The sequence below is a fragment of the Stegostoma tigrinum genome, chromosome 37, assembly GCF_030684315.1.
Source record: "Stegostoma tigrinum isolate sSteTig4 chromosome 37, sSteTig4.hap1, whole genome shotgun sequence".
Taxonomy (NCBI): domain Eukaryota; kingdom Metazoa; phylum Chordata; class Chondrichthyes; order Orectolobiformes; family Stegostomatidae; genus Stegostoma; species Stegostoma tigrinum.
The window spans coordinates 3,213,301-3,233,503 of NC_081390.1; the positions used below are offsets into that span (position 1 = coordinate 3,213,301).

The 20,203-nt window shown below is 43.4% G+C and overlaps 1 protein-coding gene across 12 annotated transcripts in view; it reads right to left on the reverse strand.

Annotated features, from left to right (window-relative positions):
* Window positions 1-20,203, reverse strand: part of LOC125467494 (paired box protein Pax-2-like) — a 228,891-nt gene that overhangs the window by 32,079 nt on the left and 176,609 nt on the right. For all 12 annotated transcript variants that reach the window (XM_059640243.1, XM_059640241.1, XM_048563409.2 and 9 more), the window contains one exon: window positions 17,350-17,476. In XM_059640243.1, the coding sequence (XP_059496226.1) occupies window positions 17,350-17,476 (127 nt within the window). The remainder of the gene's footprint in view (window positions 1-17,349; window positions 17,477-20,203) is intronic.

Below are 20,203 nucleotides of genomic sequence, written 5' to 3' on the forward strand. Positions count from 1 at the left end.
ACCTTTAAACCAAACCTATCCTTAATATATCTCTCACAATCATTCTTCTCCTCCTCTCCTTCACCCCAGGAGTCAGAGCTTACTCTGAACAATATAATTATATCCCTTTGCTAAATAAGAAGAACCAAACTGTACAAGTATTTCAGATTGGTCTTAGTGTCCCGTACAACTGGAGGAAACCTTCCTCAGATATAGTAAGAACTGCCGATGCTGGAGTCAGAGGTAACACAGTGTGGAGCTGGCGGAGCAGAGCAGGCCAGGCAGTATCAGAGGAGCAGGCAAGTTGATGTTTCGTGTCGAGATCCTTCTTCAGAAGAAGGGTCCTGACCGGAAATGTCAACTTTCCTGCTCCGCTGATGCTGCCTGGCCTGCTGTGCTCCTCCAGCTCCACGCTGTGTTATCTAAGTAGAAAAACTTCTGTTTTTTTGTCCAGTTCTCCTTGGAATAAAGCTTACTTTGCTGAGCTGGATGATAGGATTCTCTCAGGGTTACGCATACCCTCATATTTTCAAAACACAGCCACGGTGTCCACCTACAACAGTAGGGGTAGCAGTGGTCCTCACCAAATACCACTTCATCAGAGATTCATTTCTAACCTTAGGAGATGAGATACTGTCTTAAAGGAGATGCAACTGTCACTAATTTTATTTGTATTTAAAATGCACCCTCCCACCACCCCACCAATAGAGCATAACGCTGACAACCGAAGAAAAGTGGATGGAAAAACTCAGATGAGAGACAGAGAATGAACATTAGAGGGGACATAATGGAAAACATTTTCACCCAGAGCATGGCAAGGGTCTGAAATTTGTTGCTCAGTTTGGGGGTTGAGGCAGAAAACCTCAACTTATTTAAAAGGAAGTTGGATCTACATCTGAAGATGCAAGATTGGTTTCTTATAATCACCACTGACTAATCTCATTCACCATCTTATCCTTTCTAACATCAGTGCTTGTTCTGCACAAGGACCATGCCTTTACCGCTTGGCATCCCAATAATACAGAGTCAATCTTCCATAATTGATTTGGTCAGAATCTCAGATATATCCAACACGTATCCAATAGTTTCAGATGTGGAGAATGTTCTTTGTGTTCATGACATTTGCCCACAAACTAACACAATGTTTATGACATAATCTGAAAGGCAACTGATTTTCAGAAGTCCTGATGTTAAGTTTGCCATTGTTCTCTTTGCTGTCTTAATATTTTCCAATCAACCTGTCCAAAGGATGTTATCATACACCTCCAGAGCAGGCAGGACTTGAGCCTGGGCCTCCTGACTCAGAGGTAGAGTCATGACCACTGCACCACAAAGGCCCTCTTTACCGTCTAAAGGTTACTGCTTAATACCTTACAGAGGACAATGCAATCAAACCAGGAGAGGTTGGGAAGGAAATTTGGAAAGGGGAGTAAGTAATAATGGCAATGAGTAAAAGAAACTGCCAAAAAAAAAACAAGGAACTGTAGATGCTGGAAATCAGAAACAAAATCAGAAATTTCTGAAAATACTCAACCGGTCCAACATGTGTGGGACGGAAGCAGGGTTAACATTTCAGGTCCAGTGACCCTTCTTCAGAACCAACCAGTAAAACAACATGACCTGTTATTATTGTGAATATCAATTTCTATCCTAACAGAGAACACTCTTAATAACCTCATTTCCAGTTTTCCATAATACTGGACTGACAGTTACTGTGCTGGAAAGAAATGTAGGTCTTTTCAAAACAGAACCACAGAAATATAACAGCACAGCAGAACGCTATTCAGTCCATCCAATACTGGTCCTCAGAGAAAGCAGCTTACATCGTGCCATTCTTTTAACTTCTCCCTGCAACTCCACACAAATTTCCCTTTGTGATAGTTGTCTAATCCTATTTGGAATGCTTTGATTGAAAGAAGACCACGTTAATTTCAAAAATAATGTCTCCATCTATTGAATATTGAACAAACAAACAGCCGATAGTTTAATCCAATGTTCCAATCCTCACAATATTGCTGTTACTTGTAAAAGAAACATAAATATCGTCAACAGTATCAGGACCACATACTGGACCTGGAAAGTGCTTTACGGTCAATGATTAATGTTTGAAATGCAGTCACTGTTATCTCAGCATCCAATTTACATGCAGTGAGGCTGAACAAACAGTAATAAGATGAATGTTCCTTTAATCTCTTTCAGTCTAGTTGATTAAGGGGTGAATTTTCGCTAGGATATCAGAAAAACCCTTACTTTTCTTTGAACAGTGCCACAGAATCTTGTACATTCCCCCCATAAGCCAAATGGATCCTGAATTTAACAGTTTACCCCAGAGAGCAATAGCTCTGGTCATTCAACACTCTGGGGTTGAGTGACAACCTTCAAATTGTGATCAAGTCCTAGTTGAGACATGAAAGAATCTCTTGCCTCGTGACTGTTGTTAACAGCTGGGCCAAGTTGATCCCTATTGAAAAAGCACAGTGCCCTTTACCTTTCAGAGGTCCCAGTAAAGCAAAAAACAGTCAAAATGTCAGAACACCAGGGTTCCTTTAGACAATTATGTTGTATTGAACTGTGGACCACTGATGTCTCATCAAAAAATCTATTAAATTCAGCAATAGTTTATCAGACTACACTGCAGTGTCAGAGTCTCTTGGAATCAGTTACAGCTTAGGAACTGCCCCATTTGCCCAACTGGTCAATGCTAGGGTTAATGCTTCACACAAGCCTCACTTGGAACTGGGGAGATCATCCACCCCCTCAAATCTGTTGCATCATTTAATTAAGTTCTGTCTGGCCTGTCTCTAAATTGTATATACCCAAGGCTAGGTCTGAGAATGTAGGATTAGTATAGTTTATTCAGCTGGCACAGCCAACTATAGGCTGAATGGCCTCTTTCTCTGACAGAACTTTTCTCTGATCCTGAGACAGACAGTCACAGGGCAGTGTGGGTTCATTGTGTACTGTGCCAAATTCTGATGTGACAAATGTTGTGTGTCGGCTCCCACTGTCGTTCATAAATACAAAAGCTGACTCCCAAGTTAGAGTAGCTAGTGCCATCATCATGTATAATCAAACCAAGGCGCTCAATGACAAGGAAGATATTGCCAGGTATGAAGGTTCTGAGACTGCTGATGGGTCAGAACTGATGGCGAATGGCAATCCCAATGACTTCCATGCCTCTGCAGATGAAGTCACGAACAGGCTGAATCTCGAAGTCCTGTGAAGGTGGTTGTTTTTAACCAGTGCAGATGCAATGGGAAAAAGAGCCTTTTTCTGTGCTGCAGATCTCTATGGCTCTGTGAGAGAAGGGGAGTAGCGAGCCGAAGACAGGAGGTTTTTACAGTAGTACGTGGGTCAATAGCTATTGGGTTATTGAGCAGGTATTGACAAAATTGGACAGCCACTGGGACATAAATAGCTCGGTGAGTACGTTCACCTGCAAACACACGGGAATGATCCCCAGTTGTTTCGCTGCTGCCAGGTGCAATCGGAAGGGCTTTTCTAGCATTTTCTAGCACCCAGCTCAATACCTTGGGAAAGAACAGCACTATATATGTTTTATATATGTATAAAGTTCTGAAAGGGGAGGGTGAACAGCCAGAAATCGTGTTACATATTGGCACAAATGATATAGCCAGAAATAGGTTTGAGGATATAAAAAGTGATTTCAGGGAGTTAGGATGGAAGCTGCAGAGCAGGACGAACAGAGTAGTGTTCTCTGGTTTACTACCGGTGCCACGAGATAGCGAGGTGAGGAACAGGGAGCGGGCGCAGCTGAACACGTGGCTACGCAGCTGGTGTAGGAGGGAGGGTTTCAGATATGTTGATAATTGGGATGCCTTCTGGGGAAGGTGGGACCTGTACAAGAAGGACGGGTTGCATCTGAACTGGAAGGGGACCAATGTCCTGGGTGGAAGGTTTGCTCGAGTAGTTCGAGAGGGTTTAAACTAGTATGGCAGGGGGGTGGGAACCTGAGCTGTATACCAGAGGTGAGCGTTGATGCAGGTGAGGCAGTAGCAAGAGGTAGACCAGCTAGTGGGAAGGATTTTCCTGGGAAGGAACCAAGGGATCGGTTAAAGTGTGTTTGCTTTAATGCAAGGAGTATCAGGAATAAAAGTGATGAACTTAGAGCATGGATCAGTACCTGGTGCTATGATGTTGTGGCCATAACAGAGACATGGGTTTCTCATGGGCTGGAATGGTTGCTGGATATTCCAGGGTTTAGAACATTTAAAAAGAATAGGGAGGGGGGAAAAAGAGGAGGGGGTGTAGCACTACTAATCAGAGAGGGTATCACAGCTACAGAAGCTTCCATTGTCGAGGAAGATCTGCCTACTGAGTCAGTGTGGGTGGAAATTAGGAGCAGCAAGGGAGTAGTCACCTCGTTAGGGGTTTACTACAGGCCCCCCAATAGCAGCAGGGAGATTGTAGAAAGCATAGGTCGACAGATTTTGGAAAAGTGTGGACGCAGTAGGGTTGTTGTAATGGGTGACTTTAACTTTCCTAATATTGATTGGAACCTCCTTCGAGCAGAAGGTTTGAATGGAGCTGTTTTTGTAAGGTGTGTTCAGGAGGGTTTCCTAACGCAGTACGTTGACAGGCCGACGAGGGGAGAGGCCATTCTAGACTTGGTGCTCGGAAACGAGCCGGGGCAGGTATCAGATCTTGTGGTGGGAGAGCATTTTGGTGATAGTGACCATAACACTCTCTCATTCTACATAGCTATGGAGAAGGAGAGGATTAGGCAGAATGGGAGGATATTTAATTGGGGAAGAGGAAACTATGATGCGATTAGACACGAGTTAGGAAGCATGGACTGGGAGCAGTTGTTCCATGGTAAGGGCACTATAGACATGTGGAGATTGTTTAAGGAACAGTTGTTGGGAGTGATGAGTAAATATGTCCCTCTGAGACAGGCAAGACTGGGTAAGATAAAGGAACCTTGGATGACGAGAGCGGTGGAGCTTCTAGTGAAAAGGAAGAAGGTAGCTTACATAAGGTGGAGGAAGCTAGGGTCAAGTTCAGCTAGAGAGGATTACATGCAGGCAAGGAAGGAGCTCAAAAATGGTCTGAGGAGAGCCAGGAGGGGGCACGAGAAAGGCTTGGCAGAAGGAATCCGGGAAAACACAAAGGCATTTTACACTTACGTGAGGAATAAGAGAATGGTCAAAGAAAGAGTAGGGCCGATCAGGGATAGCATAGGGAACTTGTGTGTGGAGTCTGAGGAGGTAGGGGAAGCCCTAAATGAGTTTTTTGCTTCTGTCTTTACGAAAGAAACGACCTGTGTAGTGAATGAAACCTTTGAAGAGCAGGTGTGCATGCTGGAATGGATAGAGATAGAGGAAGCTGATGTACTGAAAATTTTGTCAAACATTAAGATTGACAAGTCGCCAGGCCCGGATCAGATTTGTCCTCGGCTGCTTTGGGAAGCGAGAAATGCAATTGCTTCGCCACTTGCGAAGATCTTTGCATCCTCGCTCTCCACTGGAGTCGTACCTGAGGACTGGAGAGAGGCAAATGTAATTCCTCTCTTCAAGAAAGGAAATAGGGAAATCCCCGGCAATTATAGACCGGTAAGTCTCACGTCTGTCGTCTGCAAGGTGTTAGAAAGGATTCTGAGGGATAAGATTTATGACCATCTGGAAGAGCATGGCTTGATCAAATACAGTCAACACGGCTTTGTGAGGGGTAGGTCATGCCTTACAAACCTTATCGAGTTTTTTGAGGATGTGACTAGTAAGGTTGATGAGGGTCAAGCTGTGGATGTGGTGTATATGGACTTCAGTAAGGCATTTGATAAGGTTCCCCATGGAAGGCTCATTCAGAAGGTCAGGAGGAATGGGATACAGGGGAATTTAGCTGCTTGGATACAGAATTGGCTGGCCAACAGAAGACAGCGAGTGGTAGTAGAAGGAAAATATTCTGCCTGGAAGTCAGTGGTGAGTGGGGTTCCACAGGGCTCTGTCCTTGGGCCTCTACTGTTTGTAATTTTTATTAATGACTTGGACGAGGGAATTGAAGGATGGGTCAGCAAGTTTGCAGACGACACAAAGGTCGGAGGTGTCGTTGACAGTGTAGAGGGCTGTTGTAGGCTGCAGCGGGACATTGACAGGATGCAGAGATGGGCTGAGAGGTGGCAGATGGAGTTCAACCTGGATAAATGCGAGGTGATGCATTTTGGAAGGTCGAATTTGAAAGCTGAGTACAGGATTAAGGATACGATTCTTGGCAGCGTGGAGGAACAGAGGGATCTTGGTGTGCAGATACATAGATCCCTTAAAATGGCCACCCAAGTGGACAGGGTTGTTAAGAAAGCATATGGTGTTTTGGCTTTCATTAACAGGGGGATTGAGTTTAAGAGTCGTGAGATCTTGTTGCAGCTCTATAAAACTTTGGTTAGACCGCACTTGGAATACTGCGTCCAGTTCTGGGCGCCCTATTATAGGAAAGATGTGGATGCTTTGGAGAGGGTTCAGAGGAGGTTTACCAGGATGCTGCCTGGACTGGAGGGCTTATCTTATGAAGAGAGGTTGACTGAGCTCGGTCTCTTTTCATTGGAGAAAAGGAGGAGGAGAGGGGACCTAATTGAGGTATACAAGATAATGAGAGGCATAGATAGAGTCGATAGCCAGAGACTATTTCCCAGGGCAGAAATGGCTAGCACGAGGGGTCATAGTTTTAAGCTGGTTGGTGGAAAGTATAGAGGGGATGTCAGAGGCAGGTTCTTTACGCAGAGAGTTGTGAGAGCATGGAATGCGTTGCCAGCAGCAGTTGTGGAAGCAAGGTCATTGGGGTCATTTAAGAGACTGCTGGACATGCATATGGTCACAGAAATTTGAGGGTGCATCCATGAGGATCAATGGTCGGCACAACATTGTGGGCTGAAGGGCCTGTTCTGTGCTGTACTGTTCTATGTTCTATGTTCTATGTTCTATACAGTCCTTAGTGCCAACCAGCAACAGTGGAGATCCATCTGCATGGACAAACTGACCGCACAGACAAAAGATCTTAAAGGTCTTGATGGATGAAGAAAGTAAAGCCCATACTGCAATCCATACTGCAATTTTGGATAAACATATGGATGATAATGGAATAGTGTAGGTTAGATGGGCTTTAGATTGGTTTCACAGGGCAGTGCAACATTGAGGGCTGAAGGGCCTGTACTGAACTGTAATGTTCTATGATCTATGTTCTATCCCCCAGTTGACAGAGATGTGGAAAGCAGAGACAGTCTTGCAGTTGCTCTTTCAAAAGCTGCACTACATTTGAGGAATGAAGGGATCTTCGAAAAGGGCCAGAAAACACCAATTCAACATGGCAGTAAGAATAGGTCATTCAGTCCCTCGGACTCTTCCACCATTTGACAAAATTATGGAAGGTCTGGTTGTAATCTTTACTTTCCAGCCTACTGTATCCCACCTCCCTTATCATAGAAACATTGAAAATCAGATGAAGAATTGGCCATCCAGCCGTTCAAGCCTGTTTCACCATTTAAGATGACCGTGTTTGATCATCCAACTCAGTACACTGTCCCCATTTTCTCCCCATATGCTTTGATTCCTTTAGCCTTAAGAACTATATCTAACTCCTTCTTGAAAACACTTGATATTTTGGCCTCAAACATTTTCTATGGCAGAGAATTCCATAGGCTTACTTTTGACTGGGTGAAGTAATTTCTCCTCTTCTCAGTCTGAAATTGCCTACTCCGTATCCTCAGAATGTGACTCCTGGTCTGGTCTCCCCAGTCATTGGGAACATTCTTCATTTACCCTGTTTAGTTTTATTAAAGTTTTATCAGTTTCTACGCAATCCCCTCTCACTCTTCTCAACTTCTGTGAAGACAGTCTAATCTCTTTTTACACATCAATTCTACCATCATACAACTGGTATGAATCTATCTAACTCTTAAAAATATTGAAATATCCTGCCTCCACTGGTTTCTTGGGAAAAGAATTTCACAGATGAACAGCCTATGTGAGAAAGAAAATTCTCTTCATCATCATCTAAAACAGAGTTTAAAACAAGGCATATTGGCGAACTGGATCCAAAACTAGCTGGCAAATAAGCAGCAAAGGGTGTTGGTAGAGAGTTATTTTTGTGATTGGAAGCCTGTGACCAGTGATGTACCACGGGGATAATAGGAACTGCAGATGATGGAGAATCCGAGATAACAAGGTGTGGAGCTGGATGAACACAGCAGGCCAAGCAGCATCTTAGGAGCAGGAAAGCTGACGTTTCGGGCCTAGGCCTGCTGTGTTCATCCAGCTCCAAATCTTGTTATCTCGGATGTACCACAGGGATCAGTGCTGGGACCCTTGCAGTTTATTATATACATCAATGACTTGGATACAAACGTAGAACATATAATTTGTAAGTTTACAGATGACACATAAATTGGTCGTGTTGTTGATAGTGAGGAGGATGGTCTCAGGCTACAGCCCAATTCCAGTCAGCTGGTAAATTGGGCAAAGCAATGGCAGATGGAATTTATTCTTGCTAAGTATGAGGTCTAATGAGGGAAGGATTTACACAATGAATGGTAGGTATCCAGGTAGTACTAAGGAATAAAGGGACCTTGGTATACAGTCCATACATCCCTGAAGGTGTTAGCACATGTAGACAAATTGGTGAGGAAGACATGTGGGATGCTTGCCTCATTAGCCAGGGCATAGAATACAGAACCAGGGAAGTCTTGTTACAACTTTCTAAAACATTGGTTAGGTCAGAGATGGAAAACTGTGAGTAGTTCTGGTCACCACACTATGAGAAGGACACAATTGCACTGGTGAGGGTACAAAGGAGGTTCACCACAATGTTGCCTGGGATGGAAAGTCTCAGTTATGAGGAGAAACTAGATAGGCTGGGGTTTGTTTTCCTTGGAGCAGACAGAGCCGAGGAGGAATCTGTTAGCGGTATACAAAATTATGAAAGGCATAGCCAGAATCGATCATGATAATCACTTCCCCGTGGCAAACTTGGCTAAGAGCAGGGGGTGCTAGTGTAGGGTGAGGAGTAAGTGGCTTAGAGCAGAACTCAGGGAAATTAAAAAATCATGAAGAAGGCGGGAGAAATGTGATATGCTCTGTCTGTGAGGGTGGTAGAGGCATGTGCTCTCGCTGGATTTAAGAAGCATGTGGACCATTGCACAAAATGCCAGGGCAGTGTAGGCTATGAACCAAGTACAGGTAAATGAGATTAATATAGTAGAATGATTTCTGTTGGTCAGCATAGACATGGCGGACCTAAGGGCCTGTTTCTATGCTGTATGACTCTACAACTCCATGGCTATGAGAAGACCCTTTATTTTTAAACTATGCCTCCCAGTTCCAGTGTCTTCAACAAGGGGAAACATTCTTTCAGCATTCACTCTATCACGCCCCATTAGAAACTTCCATGCTTTAATAAGATCACTTCTTAACCTTCTAAAGTCGAGTGAAACCATGCATGGCATGTTTAGCCTTTTATCATAGGAAAACCTTTCATTCCAGGAGTCACAGCTTACTCTGAACAGCTTCAACTGCAATAAGATTCCATTCCTAAACAGAGGCTTCAACTGTACAAGTACTTCAGATGTGGTTTCACCTGTACAGCTGTGGGAAAACTTCTGTTTCTTTGTTCCATTCTCCTTGCAATAAAGCTCACTTTGCTGACCTGGATGATAGAATTCTCTTGGGGTTATGCATGACTTCATATTTTCAAAACACAACCATGGTGCCCACCTATAAGAGTAGGGATAGCAGTTGTCCCCAACAGGTCTGAGCAGTTAATTTTATGGACAGATAGGGTTTAGGGAATATGCAGCTGAGCGTTTAAAGCATGGGTGATGTAGCTGTGATCTCAGTCATTGTGTGATGGCGTCTCTGCTGGAAGGTGGCAACAAGAGGAGCTTAGGGCAGAAATTCTGCTGTGAGATCATTGTGTACAGAGTTTGAAGAAACATCTTGAGATCTTGTCCTAAGCTGATCTAAACAGATGAACTCATGTGAAAATATTAAAATGCTTTATCAGGGTGATCAAATTGAGACTGCGTTTGCATTGTACGCACTGGAGTCAGAAAGGAATAGTCGAGAGGCTGTACTTGTGAACAATGTGAAGGACAGGTCTTGGTTTTATTCAGGTTTTCAGAACATTGAATGCTCATAACAGAAACACTTGATATATTTTTAGTAATTTTGTAAAGCATTTAACCTGTTACCGAATGCATCCTGTGGAACTCCAACCCTGACCTGATTGGAAGCTGGGAGAGCAACTGATCAAGTCTGGCCCAAAATAAGGATAAACGTGTAAGTCACTGAGGGTACTCACCATGAAAGGCAAGAATAGCTGAAGTTATTCAGAGTGGAGAAAGATGAGAAATGGGGTCTTACAAGGATCAAGACTGAGACGACTTCACAATTCATATTAATGTGGACTTTAGAAGCATGGATACATTTTCCAAGCTTGCAGATGCCACCAGAGTTCAAGTGAGGTACTAGTCAATATTGTGGTGGACTACAACAGTTTGCAACAGGACAAGTATAATTCTGTACAATGAGCAATCAGGTGCATCATGAGAGATAGATTAAGGAGGTTTTCCAGGCTCTCCTGTCAAACACATTGTTGTGTTGTTGGCAGATTCACCCAATGAACTGCTGCATTAGTTACTCTCTGCAGCAAAAGGTGGGTACCTTCAGGTACAAGAAGGGTTCTTGAGGATACTCCCATTGGGATTCCTGATGGATGCTCAACCTGGACGCAATCTTGGACTCAGAAGGAGTGAATTGTATCTTCGTCCTTCTGGTCTTTATTTTAATGAAAATCCCAGCGCAGAAGTACTATATACAATAAGATACATGTCCAAATTAGCTCCTTTTCTGATTAACATAGAACAGTTCGGCACAGGTATGGGTCCTGCAGCTCACAATGTTGTGCCAAACATGACACCAAATTACACTATTTCCTTTTGCCTGGTCTTGGCCCATATTCCTCTGTTCCTTGCATATTCATGTGCTAATCTAAAAGCCCCTTAAGTGCCCCTATTGGGTCTGCTTCCACCACCACCCCGGCAAGACATTCCAGACTCCTACCACTCTGTGCAAAAAAGTTACCCCTCACATTCCCTTTGAACCTTTCCCCCTCTCACCTTAAACTCATGCCCCCTAATATTAGACATTTCAATTCTGGGAGAAGGATTCTGATTGTCGTCGCTATCTATGCACCTCTTAACTTCATAGGCTTCTCTCAAGTCTCCCCTCAGCCTCTGCCAAGCCAGAGAAAGCATAGCTTTATCTGTCGCGTGTGTGTGTGTGTGTGTGTGTGTGTGTGTGTGTGTGTGTGTGTGTGTGTGTGTGTGTGTGTGTGTGTGAGAGAGAACGCACAGCTGCATGTAGGGATCGATCTGGTCGATGTTTCTCTGACTATAAGAACGCTGAAAGAGTGGTCAAGATTATGGCAGTCACATATCTTTGCAAAATCTCTCAAATGAGGCAATTTTGGTAATTTATAAGCCTGTGCACAGTCAGGGATCTCCACTGCTGGAACACATGGGTTGCAAACAGACTGCTGGTGGAATCATTGCTGCCTGGTGAGGGAGGGAACCATGTGTGCTTATCAGGTTGCTATATGGAAGGAGATAACAGATGCACAAAAACAGAAGTGGCTGGCAAAGCTCAGCAGGTCTGGCAGCATCTGTGAAGAAAAAAATCAGAGTTAACGTTTCGGGTCGGTGACCCTTTCTCAGAACTAATAGACGTACAGTCAGTTGTAGATTCCCAATATCTTATGATCCCTAGGTAATTCCTTCCCATAGGATGGTGGGATCTCTCTTAGCGCTGATTGAGGTGCCCCCGAATTGATGTGGAATTTTGAAAATAAGTCAACTGACTGTAGGGGAAGGTCTGTCAAGGTCCACTCTAAAGAACTTTCACAGAAAGGAAAGTGGAAATCTCAGATTCTCAAGGCAAAAAAGCAAGAAAGAGGAGCAAATCTGATGGGCTGAATAGCCTACTTCTGCTCCTAATCTCATGGCCTAATGGTCTCCTGTCCTTCAAGATGCTGTTGTTGCTGAACCTATAACATCTTCAGGACTCTATATGGTAGACCTTTGTTAAGCATCATTGTATACACAGCAAAGTTGGTGAAATAAAGCTGAGACAAAGATCAGCCAAGAATAGAAGTGAAATAATCTCAAGGAACTGAGTAGCTCACTCCTCTTCCCACACTTCCCCAAGAAGACTGGGGGAGGTGCTGAATGGCATTTTTCTGTTTTGATGGTTCTAATAATTAAACAGTGATGGCAAACGTCAGAGTGTGGTTCCGGAGTTCCATGATTTTGCTTGGATTCAGTGCAATCAGTGCAATGTGCAAAATGCATGGTACCTGACAGGTTCTACTCTGGAAAGCTGAATGGTCCTAGCTAGCTGGGCTGCATGAATCAGGCACGGGTTCCAATGGCACTTTCAGTGATTTTGTGTCCAGAACGGTGGCAAAAAAAGTGAGGAGCAAATCTTGATCTTAAACTGACTGGAAAATGTTGCTTATAGGGGAAGAAATGAAGATGAAAACTCATCCAAATACATAAACAGGCCACAAGCAAAAAGAAAAAGGAAGATAAAATTTGAAAGAAAATCTCTCAGCTCTTTAGTCAGTGACCATGTGCTGCAAGGTGAGCATGAAGGCCATGAATGATTAAGCATGAAACCCAGAAGCATCTCAACAACAAAGGAAGAAATAGTCCTTTCTTTTCTGTTCTGGCCTAACCAGTTAGTCAAATCATCAATCCACATATTTATAAGATAAGGCACTGCTTTGTCACATTGCTGCACTATATCATTTCAGACTTCAAACAGTGCCCTTTATGACAGAGTGCATTTACTGTCACTTTTTTGATGGTTTGTGTCTAATTATGTGAATTTTAATAAAGCACTCTCACGCTAACCTGACACTAACAACTGGGCATTATTGAATTTAACTCCTTGTCTGTTAGTTGGTCTTGTATCTTTGTGGTTCATCGATAATATCGGGCCCACTTCATCTGCAGGAAGCTAGACTACTGCCAGCTTTACAGTCAGTAGAGGGGCAGTGTGTTGTGCAGTGGAGAAATCAGGGTGCACAACACTAAGTTTGATTCCTGAGTTTGTTGATATTAGATAAACCAAGGCATAGGCAGAGCAACTTATCCTCCAGTCCTGCCTGGCAACCCTTTCTCCATTGCTCTTCCATCATTTTTGGCTTTGTGTACAGTAAATGCTGAAAAACTACAAGAGCTGGCTTAGTGTGATGCCAGATATGAACAATATGGATTCATGGTCTGTAATATCACACTTTTGAAGGTGATGGGGGGACAATTGGCTTCTGAACTCAATCTTTTGGAGTTCTTTGTTTGTAATCAAGAACAATTTGCACTGGCAAGGGCAAGAAAATGCTTCACAGCTGATTTTCAAAGTGTAGTTGCAATATTGGAAAAGCACAACCAACTTTCACATAGTAAGTTCCCACAAAACCACCATCCGATTTTAGACAATCTACCATTGTGGGGACTGGGATCAGGCAGAGGGATGGCATGGTGATGGAGGCAGTGCAAAGGGTTTCTGCAGGGTGCCTAAGAAAGCCAACTATTGGTGCGAGGCGCCAGAGAGTGGAATACTCACCGTCATGCCCAGCTGCCACGACATTTTACCACCAGTGGAGAATGTGGAGGCCAGTCTTCCAGTCCATTGAGGCGATTAAACAGTCAACAGCCTCTTCCCACAGCTTCTGGCTATTTTGCCAATGGTGGGTCCAACTCCTGCCACAGTGGGAGACCACCTCTGGAGATCTAGTAGCATTCTGAAGGCCTTACAAAAGGGTTTCCCTCTTACTCAAACACCATATGACCCATGGTGGGGAGGCTGCACTTCAGTAACAACTGTCCAGTCCTTGTCAAAGTGCCACCCCACTGCGTACCCTCGTGCCTGACCTCCCCAGTAACCCCAGGCCACTCACATGTGGTTGGTATGGTAGAGTATCCCTGCAGCATCCTCCATTCTCAGTTAGAATTGGTTGCTGGATTGCTTAAGGGGTCAGCGGTCCTGATGGAATCTATTTCATTGCCTGACACGAGTAAATTGCTGCTGGAGGTCCCATAACCTGCCACAGTGGGATCACCCCACACCCACCCCCATTTCTGGCCTGCTGCCAGAAACGCCAGTTTGCCAGCTAGCTATTATCCTCAAGGGAGCACTGTAACCGAATCCAATTTTATCTTCATTTAATGGAACGGCATGGTGGATCAATGGTTAGCACTGCTTCCTCACAGCACCAGGGACATGGGTTCAATTTCACCCTTGGGACATTGTCTCTCTCAAACTGATCTGATAAGGACAGCTCTTCAGCAAGAGATGGCTTCGATGGGCTCTGGAGTGATGAAGGCATCTTCAGAGTCAGTGTGGCTACAGAATCAGTCAGCCTACGAAGCCTGGAGTAGGATTGTCACTTCTGCATGGAGTGGGCCCCAGGTGGCAGCATAGCGGGGGCTGGGAAGACCAGAGCAGGATTAGTGGAGAAGGGAAAGTTGGATTCTCTCTAAGTTATCTATTTTTATTTTATTCTAAGTTAATGTGAATGGTGCCCATGTACGGCAACGGTGCATACTTTTCACTGTATTTTGTACTGAATACCCGTGACATTAAAGGATATTCTATTTTATTCTATTCTATTCTGTGTAGAGTTTGCAGATTCTCCCAGTGTCTGCGTGGTTTTCCTCTAGATGCTTTGGTTTCCTGCCGCTGTCCAAAGATGTGGAGGTTAGGTGGATGGGCCGTGCTAAATTTCCCATAGTGTCTAGAGATGTGCAGGCTGGGTAGATTAGCCATGTAAAAAGCAGGGTTACACAGATAGGGTCGGGGAGTCGGTTTGGGAGAAATGCTCTTCGGAGGATCAGTATGGATTTGATGGGCTGAATGGCTGGATTTCACACTGTAGGGATTCTACGACTATGTATACTCTCCAGGCCACGAGCAAGATTCACCACGTTAATGTGGCTCCCCCACAGGACACTGAAGCTCTTGACCATCACTTTGGCTAAAAACATCTAATTTATTCTTTCCTGCTCTCCATGGCTGTACCCACACTTTTATCCTTCGTTGCACATGATGTGGCAAAGGTAATCAATTTGCTCCAACAACATGCAAAACAAACAATATCGTGAATTGCAATGTAGCTCTTGGCAACAAGCCCTATTAAACACACAGCTTGCGGCTTCTGAATGAACAGGGGCAGTCTGCTTTTGAAAAAGCCATACCATTGTTTATTAATCATGGAGCGTGAAAAAAATAAAAGTGATTCTATTCTCCATCTGAAAGAATCATTTTACACAGAAAAACTCACCCAATGCATGCACCTCTCAATTTATCCATTAATCCACTGAGGCACACATTTCCATTCATCCAACCATCAAAACATCCACCCACCCACCCATTTATTCATCCAGCCAGAATTCTACCTTGTCACTAGCCATCCATTCAATCAAATTATCCATCAAGTAATCATCTCATCCAGCTCTCAATCCATTATTTTGCCTTTTTAAAAATTCATTCATGGGGCGCAGGCACCATTGGATAGGCCAACATTTGTTGTCCATCCCTAACTTCCATGGAGAGGTTTGTGATCAGCTGGATTCGCAAACTGCTGCAGTTCCTGGGGTGTAGAGACGAGTACAGATAGCGCAGGTAGGGAGGAAAATCCAGGCTTTTGATCCAGAGGCAATGAAGGAATGGCGGTATTTTCCCAGTAAGGATATCAGGTGGCCTGGAGGGAGATTACAGGACGTGGTTTCCCATGTCGGAGCTGACATTGCCCTTTCAAATGGCAGGGCTTGTGGGATCGAAAGGTACAGACAAGGGAGTACTAGTGAGTTGGTACAAGGCATCTTATAGATGGTACATACTGTCAGTCATTGGTGAAGGGAGTTAATGATGAATATGGTATAAAGGATGCCAATCAATCAGGCTGTTTTATTTTGGATGGTGTTGAATCTATCAAATATCTATTCTTATACTCACCAGACCATTTCTTACTTAGGAGATAGTACTTTTGTAGTAACAGTACTAGACTAGTTACCCACAGGCTTTGGCCAAAATTCTAGGGACATGGGTTCAAATCCCAAAAAATAAGGCAACTGCTGGAATTTAGATTGAATTCATAAAATATGGAATTAGAAACTCGTCTCAGTGATAGCGACTATGAAACCAGCATAGACTGTCATAAAACCCCATCTGATTCACCAATGTCCTTCAGGAGCGGAAATCGGCCATCCATACCTGGTCTGGCCTACATGTGACTGCAGACCCACAGAAATGTGGTTGACTCTAAACTGCCCTCTGAAATAGCCCTAGCAGATCACTCAGTTCAAGGTTAATTGTTTAGGGATGCGCAATAAATCCTGGCTTTATCTTTGACAATGCCCAATTTACATTATCAAATAAAGAAAAATAATTATCCACCCTCATGATTTATTCATCCTTCTTCACATTCATTCCCTCCACTGTCCATTCATTTACCTTTTGTCCTACCTCCCACTCACCATCCACTCACACATTCACTTTCCTTGCCCATATCTTAATGTTTCTAGCCAGCTATTTAACTAGTTATTACAAGTCAAGCCAGCAATACATATATCTAATCCTCCATCCTTAAATCTTCTCCCCATCTACCCATCCAACCATCTATCCTTCCATTACCTAGGATAGAAGCAACATACTGTGGATATTGGAGAACTGAAATAAAAGCAGTAAGTGCTGGAGAAAGGCAGCAGGTCTGGTAGAATCTGTAGAGAGAGAAATAGAGTCAAAGTTTTGAGTCTAGTTTAATGATTCCTCAGAATGGTTAATTACACTCCTTCTCACATCTAACCATTTATTGAGTGATCATCTATTAGAATCCATTCCAAGTTAATTAGCATATGAAATTAATCAAAAATCATGCACATCCAGTCCTCTGATACAACTTCCCAGAGAATTCTTCATGAATTGAGAGGTGGGCTTTTGATCTCTGCCTTCTAGATCTTTACATGGGAGAAACAAAAGTCTAGTTCAGAGCTAGTATAGTGGCTATCCCATGAAGAAACCAATGAATGTTCTCAGACTGCCACTGCTCAAATATCTTTAACCCTTTATTAGCCAATCCAGCAAAAATATTGAAGGATTTGAGTTACATTTAAACTTTGCATGCACAAATCATGTTGAAGGAAATGCAACAGTGAATAGGTGACCAGGGAGAAGACTGTCCATCAACAATAACAATTGAGTTAACAATGCAACTTTGAATGTTCCCTGTGACCCACGAATGTTTTTGCCCTGCAATGTATATTTTTCGCTCTTTCTTCTAAGCTGGCAAATGAGCTAGCCACCTTACCTGTCACAACAGGGTAGCTCTGGGGTCCTGAAACGTTGGTCCCAAGGTCAGGAGTGGCCGCGGCTGAGAGGCTGCTTTTGACATCTTCCAATCCAGAGGCCAGGGCAGAGAGGGAATACTCATTAGCCTGAGAGAAACACAAACATGGTGTAATGAAGAGAGAATTGACAAGAGTTTGGTTTGGATTTCCTTGCAAGTGACTTGCATCACCTTTCATAACTTCATGCATTTTTTTATTTAATCTGTATTTGTAATCAACCAGTTCAGAAATGTTCTTACGCTTCCCCCTCCGCCTTGAGCAGGAGGGACTTGAAACCAGGCCTCAAATCCCTCGAACCTGCCCTCAAAAATAACAGACGCTTTGTCTTTAATTTACCCAGAGGAGACTGCTGGAGAATGGCAATTCTTTTACATTCAATCAGTGTGACATAATAGAGAATTGAAGAGAGAGACAGAAACAACAGAGAACTGGGTCAGAGACACTGAGAGTAACAGACATTTTGAATGAGATACAGAGCGTAACATGTACTTGGGAATGAATTGCAGAGAATAATTGACTCTGGGAAGGAAACATAGGGTTACAGCAAAGACTTGGGAGTCAGATATAGAAAATTGCTAGCAGTGACTTGTAAGCACATCCAGGAATATGAATGAGGAAAAGGAGTAGGCCACTCGGCCCCTTGAGTCTGCTCTGCAAGGCACTAAGATCATGGTTAGTCTGATTACTCTACATTTCCGCCTACACCTGATAGACTCATGATAAGCAAATGGGTGAAAAGCTATTTATCTCTCTTTAAATATATCCAAAGATTCTATTTCCATTGGTTTTTGAGGAATGAGAGATTAGAAGTCTCACAAGCCGCTGAAGCAATAAGACTGGCAATAAGAGACTGAATATAGTTGGTACAGGCATATTTATGTATTCTTCAAAACAATGGGATACTCCACATTCACTGAAAAGGGTAGTATCCCTCCAAAAAATACTTTACCTTTGAAAGCACCAAATTCCCTCAATAACTAACCAGATGGTCAGCCAGGAGTTTGGTTTCAAGTTGCTGGGTTAGACATTGAACTTGGGGAAGAAAGAGTTTGAGGCTTGAATATCACTGACGTATCACGGGGCTACCTTTATTGCTCACAGTAATGTTACAATAGGATCTCAAACAAGCAGCAGGTATAGGGTTGGCATTAGTATATCAGGTGAAGTGTTCAGTTCAAATGCGGGAAGTCTCACATGAATGTAACACAAAACGAGGCAGAGGGTGAGGTGGTCCTTCATCTCTGGGGCATGAGCTCAAATACAGTTGAGAGTAATGGGCTAAAAGTCTTTGCTGCCTGTCTGGTTGCTGAATGTATAGCCTCAAGCCAGCAAAGAATCTTCAAAAACACAAGCAGAGCCAATTCTTCAGTCCAAGAGATAGTGGAGTCCTCCAAAAGTTCAAATAAACAACATAAATTTAATTTTCAGTCCTTTACCTCCCACTTAAGACCACTTTAATTTGAAAAGTTAATCTGTCCCCTTCTAAAGTGATTACCATACTCCCAAAATGATTTTACAAAGTCTCAAACAGCAAGGCCTCTGCTAGAGTGAGTTGTATTATGCCCTTTCAAGTGTCTCGCAGAAGCTAAGGAGTTCAGGTTGATTTGGCCCCTTGAAGTTGGAAGGATCCATTCACGGCTTAGCTGATTGGAATTACAAGGTTGACATTGCTGGGTCCACTGCTTTTCATGATATATATAAACGGTTTGGATGTGATTATAGGGCTACAGTTAGTAAGTTTGCAGATGATACCAAAATAGGAGGTGTAGTGGACAGCAAATAAGATTATCTCAGCGGAAAATAGGGCCTTGATTAGATGGGCCAATGGGATGAAGAGTGGTAGAATGGTTTATGTTAGATAAGCGTAAGGGGTTACACTTTGGTAAGACAAGCCTGGTCAAGAGTTATACAGTTAATGGTATGGCCCTCATGAGTTCTGCCAAACAAAGAGCCCTAGGAGTGCAAATGCACAATTCCATAAGTGGGGTTGCAGGTAGAGAGAGTGGCAAAGAAGGCCTTTCGCATGCTTGCTTTCATTGGTCAGGGCACTGAATATGGGATTTGAGATGTCATGTGGCTATACAGGATTTTGGTGAGGCTAGTTTTGGAATACTGCGTATAGTATTCTGGTCTCCTTGCTATAGGAAAGATGTTGTCAAACTCAAGAGAGTGCAGAAAAGATTTACAATGACGTTGCTGGCACTGGAGGAACTACAGTGAGAGTCTGAATAGGCTGGGGCTATTTTCCCTGGAGCTTTGGAGACAGGGGTGACTTCATAGAGGTTTATAAAATCATGAGGGGCATGGATAGGGTGAACAGCCAAGGCCTTTTTCCTAGGTTGGGTGAGTCCAAAACTATAGGCAATGGGTTTAAGGTGTGAGGGGAAAGATTTAAAAAGGACCTGAGGAGTAAATTTTTCACACAAGAGGGTGGTGAGTATGTGGAACAAGCTGATTGAGGACGTGTTGGAGGTGGGTATAATTAAAACATTTAAAAGGCATCTGGATGGGTTAATGAATAGGAAGGCTTTACCAGGATATGGACCAAATGCTGGCTAATGCTGACAAGATCAGATTGGGATGTCTGATCGGCATAGATGAGTTGGACCAAAGGGTCTGTTTCCACGCTGTATGACCTTATGACTCTATGAGAAGATAGCCTCTTCCATTTTCTCCCTCCATCTTTCCTGAGCTATTGGCCTATATCCTCTACAGTCTCCAGAGGTTCATGGCCAATTTGGTTCCTAATAGACTGAGAATACCTTAATCCCCTAACAAAGTATTACTACCCAACCCTGTCATAATAATCTTGGA